Genomic DNA, 24,921 nt, shown 5'->3' with positions numbered 1-24,921 from the left:
CTTGTGTTATGTCAACGACTTGTGTACTACACCATGCAGTGGTACGCTGGGTCATCACAATCCTCCTCGTCAATCTCTGGTGAGTGCCGACGTTCTCTTCTTTCTTGCCGCGCTCTGTCGACCCTTGCATGTGTCGCTGTATCTCTTGCCCCACTCGTTCTTGGAGAGTCTTGCACTACTGCTGTAGGTCGTGGACTATTTTGCCTTGCAGATCCTTCGGGAGGTGTGCTTGCGCCCGCGAACGATGTTCCCATGGCTCCACATCCTGCCATGGCCATGTGCTACAATGCTTCTCTTGGATCTCCGGGAGGTGGCCTGGACGCCAGGATAAAAGCATGTGTCGCCATATATCCAGCTTATGGTGTCTTTGGAATAATATTCCCCCTTGTATCTATCGACATAAAGGACATGTCGAGGTTTTGGACTAGGTTCTCCCTCTCAACCTCAGGTATATGCTGAAACCGAGACCTTGCCCTATTGCGAGCTGCTCTGTGACTATCTCCTCCCGAAGTACCTGATTGTTGACTCAACTCAGCTCTTCGCCTGCTTGACTCGGAAGCTGCGGCTCTCCTCCTATCCAGCTCAGCTCTCTGTTTTTCGAGTTCTCGTCCAGCACGGGCGAGTCTATATTGGTATGCTTGTAACTCTTCAGCTGTGGCGGCCGTAGTCATCGGCTCCGTGCCGTCAATGGCTTTTGCGACTCTGTCCCAAACTGCTTGCGGGAGTTGTACCATCTGTCGTGTTGCAGGTCCAACATATTTGGTTCCCAAACCTCACGTAAGATCAGCGGGATCGATGTACGGATTTCCCGCATCATCGAAAGCCTCTGATGTCTCCTCCTGTGGGCGACTTTCTTCTCCAATTGCATAGATTTGATGGTATTTTGAAGTTTGACCTTTGTCGGGATTGGTGACACCATCGTATAGATTGACGAAGACCTCCCTAACAGAAGTGGATTTGTCGATGAAGCTGAAGCTGTCGACGCTGTCTGAGTCGCTGCTTATATTGGAGTCCGCAGATGACTCGAAGGACATGCTGCCGAAGATCTTGGCGAGTTTTTCGCTTGTCGCAGTCTTGACGAAGCGTGGCGGAGAAATCTCCTCATCGCCCGTCTCGAACGATGACGATGATTCCGAAAGATCGGAACCGACCGCCGATGATCCCGACGAAACCGGAACCTCGAGACGATGTGATCCTTTTTTTCCGACGCGGAAGTGGAACTTTCCAAACGTCATCTCCATAGGCTCCTCCAGATACACATATGCATCCAAACGGGAGGGCGGGTGGGAGGGCGGGTGAGGAACAAAATCTACTAGACCAGTTTCGATCTGTTTACCTCTGTCCATCGCGTTGCTTACCACCGAAGATGTCGACGATGTTGAGCGTGCCATCGAGATCAGCTCCTTGTCGCCTCTAATCCCCACAGACGACGCCAATTGACAAGGTATCGACTTGTCAATGCCTATAGATTGTAGACTAGGGTTTTTGTAGGAAGTAGAGGGCAAGTAGATCTCGAGGGTTCAGCCGGAAAAGTACTCGACTGCTAGAAAACTAGGGTTGTGGTGACAATGAAATCGATCATCTCTTTCTCCCTCGACTCCCCCTTCTATAGGAGGTGGAGCCGAGGGTTTCGTGATGTACAAGTTACAATGTTTGGGAGACTCTTTGAGTTCGCCCTGTAATAGTTACAAATCGAGTATTCCTAATACAACTCTATCTTTCCAAACTATATCTGAATTGGGCTTCCGGGCTTCATAAACTTCGGGTCGTGGGCCTTCAGTAAACCCCGGGTACCATCTTCGGCAGGCCCATTGGGGATGCCTATGTCAGCCGGCTGGCCACGAGTTCGTCGGGCGTGGACGGGGCGGCCCTGGAGGGGTCCGTGACGAGGCGGGGTGGCGTTGAGCTCACCGGGGCGGTGTTGGGCGGGGCGGGACCGGGGCTGGGGCGGAGCGACGCGGGGCGGGGCACGCGGGTCGGTCAGCGCGGCCACGGCGGGGCGGGGCAGCGCGGGGCCTGGGCGGGGCGCGGTCGGGGCGAGGCGGGGCCGCGTGGGGTGACAGTTGCAAGCGAGAGCAACCTCCAGAGGAAGAAGAAAATGTGAAGGGAAAAAGAAAAGAAAAACTGACAAGGGGCTCTAGTAGGATATTTAGAAATATACTTTTTTACAGTTTTAGTTGACGAAATCTGATCTGCGCCGCACTTTTTCGATCCGTAAACACGAGTTCAGTGGCCTAAATTCACGTTTTACAATTTACACGTTTACGGGCTCTATTAGAGATGCTCTTACACCTGATTTCGCCAATGTCTTACTTTATCATCGACAAGTCTGTGTCAGACTTGTGCAGATAGGTAGGGCACGGATCCAGTCGTCAACATAGGTACATCACAACGGAAACTATCTTCTTAATTAATCGATACGGCAAAGGATTTTGCTTCCGTTCTTTTTTAAATAGATATATTTAACACACACATAAAAAAACCATGAAGATAAGGAAATGCATACAGGGTGTAAAGATGAAGCTGGATGTCGCATTATTCTGCTGAGTCCATGTGATGGCGACCGAATAAAGGTAAAACAAACTGAAGCGACAGATGGGTGCAATCTATCGCTGGTGTTGTAGCCGGCTAGAAGGCATGTATAAGTTTACTTGCTCCATCTTGTCAAGAGGATTTTCTTTCAATAAAGTGAATATATCACGAGATAATCTGTTGTGGGTATACTTTATGGGTATATCAACGGCATGGCCTAGATCCGGTAAGCCCGGGTGGCCCATAGACGGTGATGTGGCATGTGGCCCATCGGGCGGTCCAGTTGCTGTAGATCCTGAAGGATGAAGTCCAGTCCAGGAATAGGAAGCCGGATCCCAACCGACCAACGAAGGAGGCCGGATCCGTGAAGACCCATGAAGTATCCGGATCCAGCACGATCCTGAGGGAAGGCGGATCCTTGACGTACACGGCAAGTTATTATACCATAGTTAGGCAACTTGTATTCCGGCTAGGACTCTCCATGTAAACCCTAGATCCGTGCGCCTTTATAAGCCGGATCCCGGGAGCCCTAGAGGCACAACCACAACTCATTGTAACAACGCGAAAGCGCCTAGATAATTCCAGACAAGCAGCAGTAGGCCTTGCCATAGTGCAGGTGTTCCGAAGCTGGGTAAATCGTGTACCACCGTCCCGTGTGCACTCCGCCCTATGCCCCCTACTTCTTCTCCCCCTCGTGAGGATCCCTCCTCCGAGGTACCGTCGAATAGGCAACGACATAATCAATTACACCTAGTCTCTATGCCAATAAGATATCCAATGACATAAGGAATGCACACAACCAAACAAATAAAAGAAAAGAAAAATAAACAAATACCCCCTCGCGATGATGAACCACTCGCAACAGTAGCACTCAAACCACCATCGAAGACAATACCCATACTACAAACAAGATTTTCCAAAAGCAAAGCCTCCAAGAGGAAACAATGCACAAGCATTGTCGCCGTTTGATCAAAAATCTTGGGTTTTTACCCTAATGAAAGTCCAGTTTCCAAAACAATGCCCATTATCGGGTACAACAAATGAAAGCCAAATCTTGGGTTTTCACCCTGAAATTCGTGGCTCGAAAATCGAAAATCGTCACCAAGAATGCACTTCATATGTGTTGCCACCCCGCTTGCCAAGTATATTGTTGCAAGTCGCCAAACACTCGACACACATGGAGAACCTGTGCCGCATTGTCTTCATCGTAGCAGTACCCTCTCGGTCATTACCAACCTTCGAGCGCAGCCACCATGACTTTCTCTAAGCTTTGTCAGTTTTATGGAAATCTATATTAAGACATGTCTCATGGCATCGACAATAAGGTGACGATTCGCGGCTCGCCAAAATGTAGCCACTCAGGCTAAAGTTAAGGGCGCGCACGACCGGGTCGATTCCGCTCTAGATATTCCATAGCGTTCTGCACCATATTGCTGAATTCTCCAAGAGGAAGACCGGAACTCGTCAGCGGCTAGATCAAGGAGGCTGACATGAAGCAAAGGAAAAGCAACACCTTGGTGCTTGAGAATAGCAGGGCCAAAAAACATTTATTCTTCGATGCAGACATGCAGACCCTCACACCGCCATCCACCGCCCAACAGGTCTGATTGATACCTTCGATCCAGATTACAGATTATAGTGTGATAAGCTTTTTCCCTAGTAGACCTAGGTTTAATCGAACCTTGGGAAGCACTGCTAAAACGGTGTAAAGGAAACTTCTACAAGAGTTGCTAGTTTATTTTATTTTATATTTACCAGACCTTTCTAGTTTACTTTTAAGGGGGTTGTGTTCAATGATGGAAATAGGCCAGGGTTAAGGTATTCCTGCAGCTATGCATACAAATATAAGTGTAGTGCATATGAAATAAAATAGAGATAAGATATTTGTAAGTAGCACATCCGTAAATACTCTTGCCCCTAAAGGCAGAGGTTACAAGAGCCTCTTGGTCCAACCACTGTCCTGACAGCTGCGAGCAACAACATTTATTAAACATATGAATACAGATCAAAGCATTAAGCTAGATGATTGTTCCATGATCCCGAATGAATCACTAAACATGTACCGTTACTTTCCCCTTTCTATCACTTAGGTTTCGCGGTAGCACACCGTTCTCCACTCATCCCACATCTTACCTTGATCGATCCAAATGATATGAGTACCTGCAGATCATCGAAATGAGGCAAAGAGATAAGGATACAACATGGTTAAACTCATATTCAATCCTTGAGAGTGAATTTGGTGATCAGGGGATACGTGTGCACCCATCCATCACCGTTGGATTTTCTTTAAGATGCTAGCCCCACAAACAGAGCCAAACGGCGTGAAACCCCTTTTTCAACCTGATTTTGTCTTACATGTTGATGTCTACGCACACTCCTTTTCCTGTAGACAGTGTTGGGCCTCCAAGAGCAGAGGTTTGTAGAACAGCAGCAAGTTTTCCCTTAAGTGGATCACCCAAGGTTTATCGAACTCGGGGAGGAAGAGGTCAAAGATATCCCTCTCAAGCAACCCTGCGATCACAATGCAAGAAGTCTCTTGTGTCCCCAACACACCCAATACACTTGTAAGATGTATAGGTGCACTAGTTCGGCGAAGAGATAGTGAGATGCAAATGATATGGATGAATATGAGTAGCAGTAGCAATCTGAATGAAATATGACAGCGAGTAAACATGCAACGGAACAGTAAACAAATGGAGATTCGATGCTTGGAAACAAGGCCTAGGGATCCTACTTTCACTAGTGGACACTCTCAATATTGATCACATAATAAAACCACTCTACACTCTCTTGTTGGATGATGAACACCACTAATTGTGTAGGGCTACAAGAGCACCTCAATGCCGGAGTTAACAAGCTCCACAACATTCGATATTCATATTTAAATAACCTTAGAGTGCATGATAGATCAACACAATTATACCGAGTACTTAACATAGCATGCACACCGTCACCGACAGACTATGAAAGGGGGAATAAATTGCATCAATACCATCATAGTCATAGTTAACTTCATAATCTACAAGAGATCACAATCATAGCATATACCAAGTACTTCATGATGCACACACTGTCAACATTACATCATGGAGGAGGAATAGACTACTTTAATAACATCACTATAGTAGCACATAGATGATATTCAACTAGATCACAAAGAGAGAGAGATGAACCACATAGCTACAGCGGAGCCCTCAGCCCCAGGGGTGAATTACTCCCTCCTCATCATGAAGACAGCGATGGCGGTGAAGATGGCGGTGGAGACGGCGGTGGAGATGACTCCGGGGGCAATTCCCCATCCCGGCAGGGTGCCGGAACAGAGACTTCTGTCCCCCGAATTGGAGTTTCGCGATGGCGGCGGCTCTGGAAGGTTTTCTCGGGTTTCGTCAATCGGTGTCGATATTTTAGGTCAGGGAGGCCTAAATAGGCGAAGAGGCGGAGTCGGAGGGGCTGCGGGGCAGCCACACAGTAGGCCCCCCCTGGGCCGCGCCGCCGCCACGTGTGGGGCCCCCAGGGCCCCCCTCTGGTCCCCTTTGACTTTCTGGAAGGTTCCGGGAAAAATAAGATGTTGGGCATTGATTTCGTCCGATTCCGAGAATATTTCCTTTGTAGGATTTCTGAAACCAAAAACAGCAGAAAACAACAACTGGCACTTCGGCATCTCGTCAATAGGTTAGTTCCGGAAAACGCATAAAAACGATATGAAGTGTGAACAAAACATGTAGGTATTGTCATAAAACAAGCATGGAACATCAGAAATTATAGATACGTTGGAGACGTATCACATGTGCACCGATAGGCAGGGCGGTGGCCAGGTGACAAGGGATTAACTTATCAATGCCTACGTATTGTATACTAGGGTATAGTTGGAAGTAGAGGGCAAGTAGATCTCGAAGGTTTCAGCCGAAAAGTACTCGACGATTATGAAAACTAGGGTTGCGTGAAACAATGAATCGATCCTCTCTTTGTCCCTCGACTCCCCCTTATATAGGAGGTGGAGTCAAGGGATTCACAATACACGGGTTACAGAGTCCGGGAGGGTTTCTAACCCGTCCCGCAAGATTACAAGTAGTATCTCCTAATACAACTCTAGCTTTCCTTAATAATAACTTGGGCTTCCGAATCTTCTTATTCTTCGAGTCGTGGGCCTCCAGTAAACCCCGGGTACCATCTTCGGCGGGCCCATTGGGGATGCCTATGTCACCAGGATTCCAGCTCCTCCGCCACCGAGCTCCGGGCCGGTAGCCGATGTGCGGCGGTCGACGACGGATGGCGCCGCGCGAGTAGAGAGGTGCGGCCCGGCGGACGAGCTCCGACCGGTAGCCGATGTGCGGCGGTCGACGGCGGACGACACCGCGCGAGCAGAGATGTGCGGCGCGGCCCTTGGAGGCGCGTGGGAGGCGGGGGGGGGGGGGGGGGCAGTTCAGCCCGGAGCTCGCCGTGCAGCACCAGCTCGACTGGGGGCCGCCTGGATTCCGCGCCACGGCCGGCACCATCGCACCCGATCCGCCGGTTTCGGGCGCCTCCTATCCGTGAGGTTGCATCGCGAGAGCTGTGGAGGCCAGAGGCTCTTCCTTTCCCGCAGCGGCGGCGGACGTGGAACCGGTGGTGGGCGGGAGCAGACGGAGGTTGGCGGAGGGGGTGGTCCATGCGGCTCCCCTTCTTTCGCTGCTAGAAATCAAAATAAATCGAGCGAGCGCTTTGTGGGTCTTTAAAAAGAAATGGTAGGGGCGGAGTAAACTCTTCTCAGCGGCCATTGCCGGATTTTAGCCAGCCCTCTTCTCCTCCGCACTCTATCCCTCTATCTGCAATATCCCCTCAGTAGCAATCGCCCCAACTTTGTTTATTTCCTGTTGAGACAACGTCCTGCCTAAAGTTCGTCTACTTCTCTTGGTGATTCTCGTGGGGCAGAGCCAACGCTTTTTCTCTCAGGTTGGAGCGTCGCGCCGACTTGGTTCCATGTTCTGCATTCAAGGAGTACGATTAGTGAACAAATCACACAGCAAATAGATTAGCAGTGGCAAGGCTATGAGTAATCCCATCATGGATTTAGTTTGGTCATTTGGTTTGTTTAGTTTCTGAATGCAAGCATACCTTCTTTAGGTAACGATTAGCAGTGGCCTTCCTCTCGTTCAGGATCTCCTTCCCATCGACTATCTGCAGACCGCGCTCGACCTCTACTACGCCGTCCGTCCGGACCTGGCTGGTCGAGACGCTGCCCCCCATGAAGTTCCCCTCGCAGCAACGACACCCCCTGCTTGCAGGTCCGGCGGCGGAGAGGAGGCTACTTGCCGGAGGCGGGGAAGCTGACTACGGCGTGACGTCCGCACTCGGGAGAGAAGCAGCGTCGCTCAACGCGAGAGAGCAGCGGCGGCGGCTGGTCGACCCATGGAAGATCTCGGCGATAGAGGAAACCCGGCGGCGGAATTCGGTCCAGCAGCGCGGGCTCCATTCGCCGGCGCTCCGTATCCCGTACTCTGCGGTGGAGCAGCAGGCCGCGCTGGCGCTCAAGGTCGTGCGGGGAGGCTCCCTCGCCGGCCTCATCCGCGTCTCTACTCCATGGATACAGAGAAAACGCAAAATAAAAAGAGGATAAGCGGCCGGAGATAGCAAAAGGAAAGGCGAATCTTTGACATGTCCACTTCACGCGTTCACGGAAGCCTGGATGACGTTAGACACGTGTTGAGTAGCTAGGGGATTCACCCTGATCACCAGGCTTCATTCGTTCAATCCTTACACATATAATAAGATTAGATGCACATAAACGCTGCGAGGATTCACCCCAACCCGCAGCCCGTGGGACTACTCACACATAATATCAAGATCAATAATAAAGAAAGAAATCATTGTGGCAAATACTTAGATTGAAATCACAATATTCTTACAATGGTCGCCAATTCTCAAGGAGATCTCTATTACAATGGTGATGGCTATGGCTATGGAGGAGATTGGAGATGGAATGGATAAACTATGGTGATGGATCTCCTTTGGTGTGGTGCAGATGGATCTAATGGATGACGGCTCTATTTGGCGACGAATGGCTCTCCTTTTGGCGTCGGATCCTTCACGAAACTTATAGGATTTGACCTCAGGAAGGCTGCGGCACATGAAATGGGCGGGCGGTACGGGCGAGGCTTTCCCGTACCGTTGCCCGTTAAAGTCCCTGGAACCGCCTCTTCGAGCATAGTCAACTTTGTCGTGCTCCTGACGTGGTTTTCTTCAGTAATTGCAGGTCCATTTTTCATTATATATGACGTGATTTCCTGCACATCATCCAAAAATATAAGAGATTGCACATCTTTGCATTAATTAGTCATCAGTGGCATGCTAAGAGGTAAACTTAGTCAATTTCTTGACTTAGCTAACGGTTCAAACGCGAGAAAAAGTGGCTTATTTCACAGCCATCACAGATCTCTCCGACGAAGGAGGAGGCTACCAGCGGCATGTCCAGGACCGGAGCCCCTGACATCCTCATGTTGCAGGCCTAGCCAGAGCACCACCAGGTGCCGACAATTGGAGACGATGAGTTGAGTAGTACGCGGCCCATCCGAGCCCATTTGGGCTCAGATCGGTCCTGCATGTACCGCCTTGGTCAAGGGCCCTCTGGCGGTCTCCATCTACATCACTACCTTAAGTGGACCGCCGAGTGCCGCCACTGCAACCCAACCCGTGGTAGAGAAAATTTGATGCTGCTGCGCTGTACGGGCTTTGCCCGGCGACACCCCGGGCGGTGGCGGGAGGAGACATGCGCAAGGGGGAGGGCGAGGAGGAGGCGCGTGTTGGGTGCGGCAGCCACCGAATGGGGGCAAAGGGTTTTAGAAGGAGTGTTTCAAAAGTGAACATTATCTTGTTGTAGATCATAAAGACAGTGCTAGGGAAGGGCCAATTACGCAACAACCTTGTGGAAAAATAGAGTTCCACTAAAGAAAAAGTTGTTCACATGGTTGCTACTGAGGAATCATTGCTAGACAGCGGAGAGACGCTTGAGACATGGTCTTCGGACATACTTCACTTGTCTGATGTGTGACCAAGAGCTGGAGACTACCAGTCACGTAATTCTACATTGCTCCTTCACAAAAAGGTTTATGGTCCCGTTTTTGCCAAATGAGACAAATCAATGGGCTAGGGGTTGATGTGATGTCCATGGTCCGAGAGCACGCAAGAAGGATAGGGTATCATTTGCTATCGAGGGATCGTGGCAAATATGGAAAGAAAGAAATGCCCGCATCTTCGATAATCTTATCCAAGGAGTGGTGCAAGTTGTAAAAATCAATGCAAGAGTTATATCTATGGGAGTCAACAAAATCGGAGGCATGTGGGAGAGTCTAGTCCACTTAGATTCAATGTCAAACTCGGCACTAGTTGCGGTGTGCGTTGTAACATTGCCGTGACAATTTCTACTCCAATCTTGATAAAATGGCAGTGCAATTGAAGTTGCATTGTTCTTGAAAAAAGAAGCTTGGTGCTACTCAATATGAACGAGTTATGTATTTTTTTACACCTATGATTGATAACCATACATTCTAGACTTTATCCATATAACGGTTATATATGCACGCTCTAGAGCTTTGCACTGATATATTTAAGGTTACCATAAAATGCATGTGAACATGTATAATTAAACTAAGAAAATCTTAAAAGCAAAAATTAGAACATGCATATGGTTTTCTTCTCAATTATATATAATTATATATAGTCTCAAACACAAGTTTTCTTTAAGAAGAAATTCTCTAGCTAAATACTGTATGAAGAAGACCTAACAAAACTTTCACCGTAAATCTATTTTAATTATGAATATATGTAAAACTATAATACAAATATTGTATGAATGAATGTTTCATATTGCCAATATATAGGAGCCTAATCATGAGTTTAAGGGTACTACACCGATAGGGAGGACACATAATGAAGAATGTATGTTAGGCAAAATGAATCATAAAAATGTATAAAATATTGGTATTGAATATTGATATTAAGAGAACAATTTCAGGTATGAGGGGCCATTAATTTTGAGTCTTCCCTATTAGATAGTGTCTATGATTAGTAAATGTCATATTTGAAGTGTAGATGCAGAAGCTCTTGGTTTTATAGCGTTTTACTAGTATTGTCGTTTGATTTGGAATTGGGGGCCAAACATCCACAATCAAGGTCTCAATTATGTGCCCCTTGTGGAAATTTTCGTGTTAGCTTTGTTTGGTTTGCCCCTATTGAAGAGCGTCAATACATATAAGTATAGATGTGTTTCAAAACTCATATTCTCTTATGTTATCGTGCCACATCATGCTCATTTTCTCTTTCCGGGAAAAAATTAAATTTGTACATGAAAGATTGGAAGAGCATGGATTCTTCATGTATGTTTTTGGTAATTAATGGCATTTTATAGACTAATATTTTTAGCTATATTTGAAGAGTTTTTTTCATAGTTAATGATTAAGGCCATCCATGTGTTGGATTGAAGAAGATTAAAGAAGATTGGGATCCTTTTTGGAACTTAAAGAAATTAAGCCATCTCTAGCTTATGAGTTAAGTCACAGAGGTTCGGGATCTTGAGAAAATTAATAGAAGTTATGATTTTAAGATATGACTCCAAGTCAAGGTCATGAAAGACTCATGTGTGAGCCATGGTTGACCAAGGCTTGAAACATGCAATCAATTGAAGAATCCATTGTGTGTCTCAAGATATTATGATAGAGTATGAAAAAGAGTAAGTGATAACCAAAGTGATATTCAAGGTGTGATACAAATAATGGTAATGGGAGAGTAGATCCTATAGTAGCAATGAGTCATTTTAGCTTTAATACATCATTATAATGAAGAGATAACAAAAAAATGTGAGGTTCATGGAGATAAAGTGCAAGTTCAAGATGAGAATCTCGAAAGGATCATATGCTTGAACCTTGCCATCTGTTTGATGATAATAGACATGTGACTATAAGAGAAGCTTTCGATAGTGGACTATGGGATCATTTTGTGAGTTCTTCCAAGTGAGCACATCCAAGAAATGTGTTCCAACTTTAAACATGCATGATCTTTACCATCCAGCTTAAGTGAAATGTGCAGAGAAAAGACATGTCACTAATAGGGTTTGATGGCGATTTTTTGAAACATGGTTATAGGTTCGAGAGCGGTACTATCAATGGGGGTCTATCGGGTGAGTAGCATGATCACATTACTCGTAGAGAGCACAAAACCTTATGTTGTGTTTGGTTGCAATGAATTGGACTCTGAATTGAATTGGCAATGGAAAACCAAATCAATCAATTCAATGGAATACCACAAAGAGTGTTTGGATGCACGTGGTATTCAGCTACAGAATTCAGGTTTCAATGGAATACCAAATCATGTTTGGATGTCACATGTGTGGAAATGAGAGTATTTTTGACTTTGAACAATATAACCTCTGTAATATGAATGAAAATAACCTCTACAATCATAGACACCTCAAAATACAACTTTGTGAGCATTATCCTTTTTCTTTTTATTCGTTTGTTCTCTTCACAAATGTAATGAACCAAATCTTGGTGAGACATGATGATTCTACAATGCACAAACAAAGTTTGAAATTTAAATATACATAGCCCAAATTCATATTAACATGGAAGCATTAACATTATGAACAACAAGTATGCATAGCCCAAGTTCATATCTCATAACACAAAAAAATGAATTTCGAACCTTGGTCGCAACACGAATTGGTGTCAGCACTTGCTCTCCACAACTTCTGCAAAAATCGAAATACAAAATGTTCCCAGTACATGAATTCGTCTCAATAGGCAGAGGACAGCGGGAGTTCGTCAATGGGCAGACGTCGCTTGGTACAGGAGAGGGGAGGCCGCCGCTCGTCCGCCGCCCGTCGCTGACCACCGTCGCCTCTCTACCACCTGCGGCTGACGACGGGAACTACCTAGGGTTTCATGGAAAGCAAGGAGGGCGGGACCAAGGGGGAGAGGGATGCGAGGGGCGAAGGAGGGCGGCCGGAGTGGGAACGGAGGGAGACAGGGTGGGCGGCGACGTACCTGGCGGCCGACGACAGGAACGGAGAAGGGGCGGAAGCTCGTACTTTTTGGGAGAGGAGAGCCACCCATTCGCTCGATTCTGAGCGAATAAAGAGCTCGGGAGCTCTGAATTGGGCCACGGGTTAAGTTGCCCCGCGCGGGCCTACGCTCAGAATTGGGAAACAATTTCACACACCAGTATGCAGTATCTAGCACATCCAAACAGCAGAATTGGGCCCTCAATTCCAGATTCCCCAATTCAGAGCCCAATTCATTGCAACCAAACACAACATTACATTCTTATTGATACCATCTTTCCAAAAAATTTACTTTGATTTTCCCGTTTTAGAGCTTGTTGTTGTCTCGAAGATAAGCTTAAAGTGATCTAAAAAAAAGGATCCATACGAGAAACTCGTTACATCTTTATGTTGTGAATTTTGCCGGTTCTTCTTTTGTAGTGAGGTCAAACATTTTCACTTGTGGTTTTATCCTCAAACGTTTGTAGCTTGGTACGTAGATACGAGCTAGGCTTGGTGTTAACCGGAGAAGAAGCTCAATTCATCGGAAAAAGTTCTCCGTGTGGCGAGTCGACCAAATCAACAAATTTCACCACTAGATATGTCTACAATTTTGAAAAAAGTTGGTTTCGGGCTGAACTTTGGCACAAAAAAAAAGATAGATTTGACAAGATTGCCCCATCACCGCAGCAAGCAAGCACGGAAGCACCGTAGTTTCAAGTTCAAGGTGAAGGTAGCCGCCACCGGGGTGGCTGGAAAGCGAGGGGCACCCACGTCTCCCTGACGTGGCAGCCCCAAACCACCACACACGTGCAAGCCATCCGTCCACCTGGGTGGATCCCGTCCATGCACCACCATTCGTCCCGGATGCCGCAGCACCCACCATCCCATACGCCCGTTCCAGGGAGCCAAGCCCCACACCACGACAACAACGCACCGCGAGGTAGCTGACAGGTGGTCCGCTTTAATGGCACTGCGAGTGGTCACATGATCTACGTGTCCCCTGTCGCCGACGAGCACATTTTCCCATCGATCTCGCGGTGGCGGTGCTACTAGTACTTGGCAAGTAAGAAAAGTCTAATAAAGCTGTTAACATTAGTTAAATAAAAAATACCGATTAATTAAGCTCGAGAAACTAACTTAGCGGGCGGCCCATGATAAAAAATGGGAAAATTGATGATAACCGGCCCCACATGTCAGTGTCACAAGGGGGTTATGATAGAAGTCGCGCCAACTTGGGGTTATCATCAAATGCCCCGATAAAAAATAGGTGTCAGACCAGGATAGTAGCCCGATAAAATAAAAATACGGCGTCCCCCTTGCGCTAGCGTCCCCGTCTCGCCTCGCTCCAACTCACCGCGCCGCGCCCGTGATCCGCCCCGCCGCCCTCGATCTCCACAGGTAACCCACCCCGATCGGCCGCGGCCGCAGCTCAGATTCGGCGATCGATTTGGGCGCTGATTCGATTGCGCGTGCGTGTGTGTCTGTGTGCTCTAGGGAGGGAGCGCGCGCGGAGGAGGCGGAGGGAGATGGCGACGGAGGACGGGGCGAGGTCGCCCACCAGGATGCTGGCGGAGGGACATCTGCGGGTCGCCACGGGAGGGGGCGCGCCGGCTGACGGCGGGATCGCCGTCCGCCACCTCCCACACCACCACCACACCGCTAAGAAAGGTGACTGTCTCTGCTTGGCTTGGCCCCCTCTATGGCCATCTATGTACACATCGATGCTTTCTATATAGAGCTGAATTATGCTAAGTTGTGAGAAGCGGTCTGGGGATCAGGAGAGATGGGACTAGAATCGTAGGGACTGGGAGTGTTCAGCTTTGCTGTGAGCTATGGCATCTAACTCGAGAAGGTGATTTGATGAACGCGCGTGTGAGATGTGGTAGATTTAGCTCATCTTAGGGCCGACTGTTGCTATGGATGCCTGATGGAGCAGCATGGCTTTCGGAAGTACATGGTTATGGTTCGATCCGTGCGGGCGGGCATAGTCTTGTCAGTCAGAGGATAATAAGCGATAGAACACCAGGATTGAGTTTGTTCTATGTTGTAGTAGTTTCGAAGTGGCGGGCAAAATAACTCTAGAGGGTGATTTGAGCGAAGGTGCGTAGGAGATGTGGTAGATTTAGCTCTTCTTAGTGTCGCCTGTTGCTATGCGCGCACATGGTTATGGTTCGATCAGTGCGGGCGGAGTCTCGTCAGTGGATCATAAGCGATAGAGGACCGGGATCGAGCTTGCTCTGTTTAATACGGCACTGGCTCTACATTGTAGTTTCAAAGTGGCGGGAAAAATAAAACGCTGTTTGGTTCTCGTTTGGTTGGATGTCTTGGGGTCCTGATTTAGTAGGGAGATCAGCGGTTTTTCGTAGTTCTAGGTTTTTTTTCCTTCTCTGGAAGGAGTCAAAAGTACAAACCTAGGGTTTTGGCTGAAGATTTGTCGTTAGGGGATCGCCGACGGAGTTGAAGCGTCCAAAACATAGACAGCAATAATACACGGTGCTGCTTGTTCTTATTGGACTTCAGTGCTTGCTGCCTAGTTTGGTCATCCAATTGGTAGTGGATTTGTCGATTTCGATATGCTTCTCTGAGTATTGTCATTGCGTTCCATGGTTGGTTGGTAGTATGGCTACATGTTTGGACGGTTATGACCTTGCACTTGCAAATCCTAAAAGAAGTTTGTGACAGTTTCTGTTAGTTTTCGGTGCGTCGGCGTGCAACATTCTTGTGGATTCGACAAAAAAAGGATTTGTCGGTTTATGTTGGACTTCTTTAGTTGCTGCCCAGTTTGTTTATGCAATTGGTAGCGGATTTGTCGGTTTCGATATGTTGCTCTGAGTATTGTCTTTGTGTTTCATGTTGTTCTAGGTGGTTTTTTCTTGTCCTCCAAACCTAGGATTTCAATTCAGGATATGTCATTAGGGGTCACCGACAAAGCTGAAACGTCCAAAACGTAGACATCAACCTATACTGGCGCCACTTGTTTATATTGGACTTCAGTGTTTGCTGCCCAGTTTGGTCATACAATTGGTAGCGCATTTGTCGGTTTCAATATGTTCCTCCCAGTATTGTCATTGCGTTCCATGGCTGTTCGGTAGTATGATTACGTGTTTGGAGGGTTATGAGCTTGCGCTTACAAATCCTGTAAGAAGTCTACTGACAGTTTTTGGTAGTTTTTGGTTGCCTGTTCTTGACCAAAAGGCTCTAATTCTTGTGTGTGCAAATTCCTCATGACTTCAACAGAAAAATATTTGTCAGTTTCGATACAATCCAGTGCCATTAATGCCCTTTGTTTCCATTATTGATTCATAATTCTGGCTATGTTCTTTTAAGCTTGTGCTTATTGCTGATCAAAGCATAATCTCCAATTAAGGGATCTGATTGCTATTTTCCATAAATGTCAACTGCCGTATATTGGGAAGCTCAAGCTAGACCATCCCTACTTTGTAGAGTTATGGATGTTGTGCATAATCTGAACCCTTAGATCCCAGAAGGTACCTATTAGAGTGTGTGCAAATGCAGTATGTTTGGCCTGTTCCTCCAAATTATTGTTATGTGCAATAAATTCATTTGTGGCGAGGCATGACCGTCCTTCCATTAGCACGTGTATCATTTGCCATTTCTGTGCATTACGATCCCAGAAAGCAAACCAGGCCCTCCTCAACCACCATCGGCCAAACATGCCTTCCTTCTCATACCCTCTCTGAATTTCTCAGGGTTATAATAGTAGTATCAGGCAGTATCACGCCTTCGTCCATCCAATGATCGGCGATGAGGAACGACAACAAGGCGATACGACGGTGGACCAGATTTCAAAGAACTTGAAGCTGATGATCATGGATGAGAACAAGTTTCAACACAGCCTGCGGACCTGGATGGAAAACAAGTGTCAAAAGTGCATAGAATCCAGTTTATGGATACCATGTCGTTCGAGTATCAAGCATCAACGACACTTTGCACCGAATTCAGTGACACATGGCCATAGGGAACTTTGGAAGTATCAGACCCCACCTAGACAAAGGACAACAGCTCTCATCACCGCAACCCTTCCTATATAAAGTACCCACAGAATTCGTTTCATCTATCTATCTCCCTGCAGCCCACACCAGAATAAACAAGGGGACAGACATAATCAGCACCATGTTGGCTATCAAGCATACCTTGCAAGCGCTTCCATGGCTCCTCTTGTTTGCGCAGCAGGCTGCAGCCAGCGGCGGCTGCGACTGCACTACAGCCACGGACGGGGCGGAAAAGCAGGGCGCGACGAAGCTGAAGCTGGTCGCCATCGCGTCCATCCTGACTGCGGGGGCGGCTGGCGTGCTGGTGCCTGTGCTTGGCCGCTCCATGGCCGCGCTGCGCCCCGACGGTGACATCTTCGCTGTCAAGGCGTTTGCGGCTGGCATCATCCTTGCAACCGGCATGGTGCATATTCTGCCAGCGGCGTTCGACAGCTTCACGTCCCCATGCCTCCACAAAGGTGGCGGCAGTAGGAGCAGCTTCCCTTTTGCGGGTCTTGTGGCGATGACTGTAGCAATGGCCACAATGGTCATAGACTCGCTGGCTGCTGGGTACTACAGGAGCTCTCACGTCAGTAAGGCACAGCCTGTTGACAGCATCGACATACCTGACCATGCTGGAGACGAGGAAGGGAGGACCGATCATGTGCATACGCAGGGTGAGGTGGTGATCATCATCTCACCAGAGGAGGCTTCAATAGCTGACACAATCCGGCACAGGGTGGTGTCTCAGGTAAGAGTAGCCACTCAGTGTCATAGGAATCCCTAGTCTCATAGGAATCCCTGACCCTGGCAGGGTTGCTTTGTTCCATAGCTTCTTGTGTACAAGAAAAATAGTGAATCTGAAATTGACGAAGCATGAAAGTAACTTTTCAAAAGAATCAAGCAATATATTAACTTGTGAGCATGCACATAATAAGATCAAGTAGTAGCACATAATGTTCCAAAATATCTCTAACAAAACGTTTATCAATGAACATCGCAAGCAAATACTAGTTCCAAGATAACAGTTTCAGGGTGAAACCAAAAGGCATAGTGCCATGTTAAATAATTCTCCAAAATCACTTTTGCATCTCTTCAGAAACCTTTCCATAACACACAAATAAACATGGACAGAGTAATGAGATCAATACCTATTCGACAGGTCTGGCATTATGTGCTTTACTTCTTCAAGACAAACTTTTTCTCTTCGAACTAAGAATTGAGTTCCTCCACACCTTGTTCTCCAAGTATTTTGAAGAACCGGTGAATCCCTCTTGGTGCATTCGGTGATCATTGGGGTGTCCTTAGGAGCATCTGTGAGGCCACCCACCATCAGGCCTCTGGTCGGTGCCCTTAGCTTCCATCAGTTCTTTGAAGGCATAGGCTTGGGTGGTTCCATTGTACATGTACCTGCTTGTACTAAAACTAAGATACTAGGTATCTGATAAGAAGCTAATTTGTTTTGTCTATTTCTTTTTTAGACTAAGATACCAGGAAGCTACAACTTGCTCAAAAAAAAAAATTCCAAGCCAACATATCAGAATATTTATGACTTACAGAAGGGAGGAAAACAAGAGACAACGATAATATGGAGTTAAAATAAAACCTGATAATAACTTGACACATTACAGGGATTAAACAACCTTGATAATTTTCTTCCAAAAAATCAACACAATGCATCCAAGAGCTATTGATCATTAAATCTTCAGGGAAGAACACAAAGTAACAAATGTGGTCGGCAGATAGACTCTTATATGGACTAAGGACATACTATTTTGTCATAAGATAGCAAAGATGTTCAAGAAAGCAAATAAATGATTGCAGAGGATAAAGAACTAATTGTACATAGTGCCACAACAACAAATGTTAACATCATTGATCTTTACTTCTCACTGCAGGCTAATTTCAAGGTAAGGGCAACCATCATCATGGCAACGTTTTTCTCCCTGACTGCACCTGTGGGCATTATGCTAGGGATTGCAATTTCATCTAGCTATAATGTGCATAGCTCTACTGCCTTCATTATCGAGGGAGTCTTCAACTCAGCATCGGCAGGGATTTTGATCTACATGTCCCTAGTTGACCTTCTAGCAACAGATTTCAATAACCCAAAGGTACATACAAACACAAAGCTTCAGCTGATGACATATCTTGCACTTTTCCTAGGTGCAGGGATCATGTCCATGCTAGCCATATGAGCATAGATCTCCATATTTCTACTAGTATTACTATGTCATGCTAAAGTTGGAAGTATCCAGTGGAGCTCTCCATTCTATCAGAATAATAATCCATTGGTGCAGAATTGACAATTCATCCATGAATTTTCCATGTCTCAAAATAGGTTATTCTTGGATATTCTCCATTTACGAGGTTGTATGAACGCCAGCCATAAATCCTAAGTCATGTAAGTGATTAGTTATACAGCAGGTTTTGAACTTTCTATTTAGACAAGTCGAGTCCCACATGACACAATTAACGGAATCAGCATGCACAGTTTTTCCATCATGCAGAAGCAACAAAACAGGCTAGTTTGTTTAGATCATTAGTAAGAAAATTCCTTTCCAGAATACTTGACAGGAGAGTTCAAAGCTTTAGCACAGATATAAATTTTCAATAAGATTTTAAGGTCTACACAATTTATCCGCAATTGCATATGCTCCTGGGAGATAAACACATGCAACACACACAAGAGTGAAGTGCTACTGGAGCTATTGATCCATGGTCAGTCATATCTGGGATAGGATAAAGCTTCAGATAAGACTCAAGTCCTTACCGAAATCAACGACAACATAGCAAGATCCTATTTTGTTTCATGACACAAAAACAATATCCATTGTCAAACAAAGTACTGTCTTATCCAGTTCCACTGATTGTTCACAAATACTCCTTATTTAAATAACTAAGAACAATTTAGCTCAATAGTAGCTATTCCCAAGAAATTCAGCGCTTTGTTTATAAAATATCGAGTATATGGCATACAAAGGAAACAAGTGAGATAAATCTGCATAAAATATGTGCTAAGAATAACAGACATAATCAGTGAAAGTAGATTCTCGATTATGATCACAAGAGTGGCCTTTCTCAACATCTTAACAAAATTAACAAGTTGAACACAGTACCTACTGATAATTGGTACACAAGATTCATCATAATATACCTCTAGTTCTCAAAAGATTCAGCAACTACATCCACCAAACTAAAAGCACGCGCTTAATAGTACATAAGCACATAACACAACTGATTCTTGATAGCATGTGCATCAAGGGGACAAAAAACCAAGTGAAGTTGCCCTACTGCCTACTCCACCTTCCCCTTCCCATGAGAATCGTCACTCACTTGAGAAGATGTAGGCTGGTTGATGCTCGCTTTAGCGTTTGCAAGAAAGGTAGGGTCAGGCTGCGGCTCTTGATGGGGAGTCTCCTTCATCGCCATGTATATGTAAAAGCCGATCACCAGGTTGACCGAGATGACAGCAAGGAATCCACTGGCCAAGGTTTGCGCTGAGGGCGAAAGCTGGCCAACACCTGACCAATGAGCAGAATGTCATTCTCTTATAAATGCGTGTGCTTCAATTCTGTATAAAATATGAAGAACAGCATAATGTAGAAGGGAAAGCACAAAGCAGTCATACCTGGAAAGATCTGGTGGTTAAACCCATACACGATCGCCACCGGGACCATCCACATCAGCATAGACGTAACAACGAACTTTGTGATCACTGTCGACATTGCTTCTCCTGATGGGAATGCTGATACAATTGAAGATAAAAAGGAAATATGAGTTCAACATACAGGACACACATAACTGCTGGGAAAGATAAGACTCGGCAAGCTGGTTATGGTTTATGGGCTGGTGAGACCGATCAATGAACGGAATACACAGTATTATAAACTACAGACTTAACTCACGAAAGAGCAGGCATGCTTCCCCTGTCTTTACTAGGTGGTTTGGTTGCTTTGTGACCTTTGCCTATGAACCCTGTTCCAAAGCCCTAAAAAGAAAACAAAATCGCCTTGCTATTGCTCGCATCCCAGAAATTTTTTCGCTGTGGCATAAGATTACTGCCCATTCATCTAATCGAGCAACTAATTCCATCAATCTAAAAGCAATTCCATCTCGGCGGTAGAAGCATGAACTCCAAGCAACGCCCAAATCACTCACGGGCTGCCAGAGAAGAGGATGAGGCTTACTTGGCTGTGGGGAGGATTTGGCGCCGACGACGCGAGTACGGCCTGCCCTGGCACCAGGGTAAGGAGAGATGGGTAAGATGAGAAGGCGATCTGGGGATACGTGTACCAGGAGAACTAGCCAGAGAAGAAGACGATCTGACGTGCGGAGATGTGACTTTAGTCCGTGGGCCGCGGGCTGTACTAGTTTCACATGTAGCCCAGGGCCCGCTTCTTGTATCACAAACTGGTATAGCCCGCGGCCCACGGACTAAAGTCACATCTCCGCACGTCAGATCGTCTTCTTCTCTAGCTAGTTCTCCTGGTACGTGCATCCCCAGATCGCCTTCTCATCTTACCCATCTCTCCTTACCCTGGTGCCAGGGCAGGCCATACTCGCGTCGTCGGCGCCAAATCCTCCCCGCAGCCAAGTAAGCCTCATCCTCTTCTCTGGCAGCCCGTGAGTGATTTGGGCGTTGCTTGGAGTTCATGCTTCTACCGCCGAGATGGAATTGCTTTTAGATTGATGGAATTAGTTGCTCGATTAGATGAATGGGCAATAATCTTATGCCTCAGCGAAAAAATTTCTGGGATGCGAGCAATAGCAAGGCGATTTTGTTTTCTTTTTAGGGCTTTGGAACAGGGTTCATAGGCAAAGGTCACAAAGCAACCAAACAACATCTTTTAACCTAGTAAAGACAGGGAAGCATGCCTGCTCTTTCGTGAGTTAAGTCTGTAGTTTATAATACTGTGTACTAGATCATGTAGGCGCGCGTTGCCGCGCCCGTGCGCCCGTCCATTATGACAATTCATGGAAATACATTTGAATTTTAACATGTTCGAAAGTGTTGAAAAAGTTCTGCTTCGGCATGTCAACTACATACTATAAAGATTGTGTGCTTAGTTGAACCATTGCTTTGATCACAGGACAAACGCTAACAATTCAATTTGGTCACCAATAAATTTTATTTATGTTGCTGCAGTGTAAAATGAGTCATCGATGTAATTTCTGGTTTATATCGTGATGAGGGATACTTTAGACGCAGGGGACTGTTTGGTTTATCACGTCTACATCCCTTAGTTCCCCATCCGGCCTCATGTTTTTCTTTTAGGTGGTGACGTGGAGGATCTTGATTCTTATCCTCCATGCTGCCATTTGCGATCTCTCTGAAAAACAAAGCTACATTGTAATGTAATGAAAGGTACTTAGCTGCATCACAGTGAAAGATAGTGTTGGTCTCTAGATAGCTTCATCTGCAGTAATGATGGAAAAAAATATAAGGAATGCAAGAAGGAAGGGATAACACGTGAATAGAGCATATACCTGGTACCTTCAAGCTGTATTTGGTAATTATCTCATTGTCGAAAGCAGATATTTACCTGCATGAAAACACTGGAAACCAAAAGGAGAAAACCAGGACTAAATTCTTACATCTATGAAGACACCTATATGCAGTTTACATATCTTATTAGAATAAATATGTCAAAAGAATTTTCCGCTTTTCGGTATTCAGCACGTTATAAAGTTCTGATCTAATAGCTTTACCACTGATTGGTGTGAAAAACAAAATTTAAAATCACCTCATATTGATACAGGTTTACTGGCAGTAGAGGAGCATTTGGTAATAGTTATTTCATGTTTTTCATTCTATCAACAATTCAGAAAGCATAGCTTCGTTCATGGAACTGGAAACTAAGCAATTTATGAATGTTTAAACTTAATAGAACATGGAACAACTACAGGTTTGCAAGGTATGATAAATTTACCTTAAATATGTGTATCTATATAAAATAATTTCAGTTGCTGTGTATTCTTAGACAATTATAATTTCTGGATTTGTAGTGTAGTGGAAAAGATAATTAGAAAACACAAATATGAATTAAAGGGAAGTTTGGCCTATGTACAGATGTACTATTAGTGGAACTAAGATTTACATAGTAGTACTAAATGCTCTAGCAAGTAATAATTACTTAATATAAAGCTTTAGCATGGCAACCCAACAAAAATGCTACACTGGGTAGGACTTGTCTACCCTAGAAATTAGAGACAAATGATGGCGTGAGGCTACTCACCTTGCAATAATACATGCAGAGCAGCGAGAAATTCTAGAATTGGGTATCCTGAAAAGAGCAGTATTGTATATACATGATAAGAACCATAATAAAACCAGCGGTAGCAGAAACAACCATCCACTTGATCAAATAAGTAATTAAATTGGAAGAAAGCGAAAATATGGAGAGCTGGATGTGCCAGAATTTTTGTAAGTAGTTAATTATGTACTGAAGGTCAATCTATTCCTCAAAACGGCGACTTTAGAAAATCAGCAGGAATAAATTGCTCGAGACACTGATGGTTTTAACATGAAAATTTTGGTGCTAAAGGGTCATCCAGATCTGAACCTAAGAGCTTGAGAACAACATTTAAAAATTAATTTTACAGAATACAATGATGCTTGGATTCTTAGCCCCCAGAATCATCCTAAGACAAACATTATCCACAAATATCAGCTGATGTAAATTCAAGTCTCACAGTTGCATGGCTCCATCGTCTAAGGGTGTGTTTGGTAGCCCGGATCAACCGAGAATGACTATCTCTTCTCATACATGATGACCCTAACCAAGTTGGAATGAGATAAGATGTTGTTTGGTATCACATGTATGAGTTTGGATAAGTTGAGGTGAAATGTTGTTTGGTAGCACATGGATGAGTTGAGATGAGATTTTAGCACAAATTCAATATTTGGACAAAGTAGACACTATATCTAAATATAAAATACACACATTACAAAATACACATTGATTCAATATTCCATAAAATACACACCTATTCAATATTCAAAAGGTGCAGTTTTTTTTGCAAAAAGACCCTAAAACAGAGTCAAAAAAATCGATCGGGTCCTCTCCATTGTGAAGCTCGATCTGCAACTGGAATCACTGGAGCAGCAGCGGCCAGACCGCCGGCGGCCAAGGGAGGGGAGGGGCGGGCGGCGATCAACGGAGGGGCGGGCGGGTCCGGCGGCCGGCGGCCGCCGCGGCTAGGGGAAGGGCGGCGAGCAGGGCGGGGATGCGGCCAGGCAGGCCTATGCCGGCGAGCCAGGGGAGGGGCCATGGAGCTTCTGCCGGCGAACTCATTAGTCCGGCGGCCAGGATATGGGCGGTGGGCGGTCGACCGCGTTAAGGAGATCCGATTCCCGGGACCATGTTCGCTGGCGAGGAGTTTTGCGTCGAGCCGGTCAGCGTCGACGAGATCCACGTCGGCGCGGTCGGTCGCCGGTGACCGTCCAGGGGAGAGGAGCGCCAGGGGAAGGGCGGCCTGCACCAGTGGAGGGGCGCCACGGGAGCGGCGGCGGCCTGCGCCAGGGGAGCGGCGGCGGTCTGCGGGCGGTTGCATACGACAAAGGGGTGAGGAGAAGATAATGAGCTAGAAGAAACATGCGGGCTCGGGTCTGGGGGTCTCTCGCGCGGACCCCGAGGAGTTTTGCGGGATGTGTTCAACCCGGTCGAGTTGTGAAGCTCGATTTGAGCTTCACAACCCGGCTTGGCTGAGGAGCGTTTTTCGTATGAGGTGGGCTATGCTCGGATGTGTTGGCCCGGGCTAACAAACACATGTATCTCTAAAAATCTCGGTTGAGATGGAATTATCTGAGTTGCCCCGGTCTACCAAACACATCCTAAGTGTACCGCTTGTGGCATCCAGCAAGCCATCGAGGTGCGCGCGAGCACAGATTCAAAACAGTCAGATTAATGTATCCTTATGTTTCAAGTTCCTAGATACATGCTGGAGAATACGAATCAACACAACTGCACAAAGGTCACTCGATTATTACCTCGAACATGATGAGCATGATATGAAGGCCGGGGCTTATACTTTAGTACTGGTAATGAAGAATATCTTTGAACATCACCCACTTCAAGCAATCTTCAAATCTTCACACCTAAAATTAGCAATATACATCAGTAAATTCTCGCTAAAATTATGCTTGAATGATATGTTACAATTAGTTATTCAATACAAATTAATGATTGCCTGGATTGGGGCAGATAATAATCTGAGGAGATGAACAAAATTAAGAAAACTGACTCACAGTGAAGTTGGGTCAGTGGATACGTAGAGGAGTCGTGTGTCTCTGTGCCGGAGTTCCAAGGACGAGGTGAGGCAACACTGGCGACGGCGAGTATGACTACGAGGGCACGTGAAGAAGGGGCGAGGTGCGTC

At 46.0% G+C, this 24,921-nt stretch overlaps 2 protein-coding genes across 2 annotated transcripts; one reads left to right on the top strand and one right to left on the bottom strand.

Annotated features, from left to right (window-relative positions):
- The first annotated feature begins 16,670 nt into the window (after positions 1–16,670).
- On the top strand, positions 16,671–18,796 carry LOC127335302 (zinc transporter 3-like). Its single transcript, XM_051361921.2, has 3 exons — positions 16,671–17,307; positions 17,798–17,945; positions 18,438–18,796. Exons 1-3 carry the CDS (start codon positions 16,682–16,684, stop codon positions 18,735–18,737), a joined length of 1,074 nt encoding a protein of 357 aa, XP_051217881.1. The 5' UTR covers positions 16,671–16,681; the 3' UTR covers positions 18,738–18,796.
- Positions 18,797–19,572: 776 nt separating this feature from the next.
- Positions 19,573–20,294, bottom strand: LOC127335304 (uncharacterized). Its single transcript, XM_051361923.2, has 2 exons — positions 20,171–20,294; positions 19,573–20,063 (listed from the first exon to the last, which is right to left on the bottom strand). Exons 1-2 carry the CDS (start codon positions 20,265–20,267, stop codon positions 19,837–19,839), a joined length of 324 nt encoding a protein of 107 aa, XP_051217883.1. The 5' UTR covers positions 20,268–20,294; the 3' UTR covers positions 19,573–19,836.
- Between the last annotated feature and the right edge of the window lie 4,627 nt (positions 20,295–24,921).

The sequence above is a fragment of the Lolium perenne genome, chromosome 2 (assembly GCF_019359855.2).
Source record: "Lolium perenne isolate Kyuss_39 chromosome 2, Kyuss_2.0, whole genome shotgun sequence".
In the NCBI taxonomy this organism is placed as follows: Eukaryota; Viridiplantae; Streptophyta; class Magnoliopsida; order Poales; family Poaceae; genus Lolium; species Lolium perenne.
The sequence above is the reverse complement of the archived record's forward strand: the minus strand, read 5'-3'. Positions and strand labels throughout refer to the sequence as shown.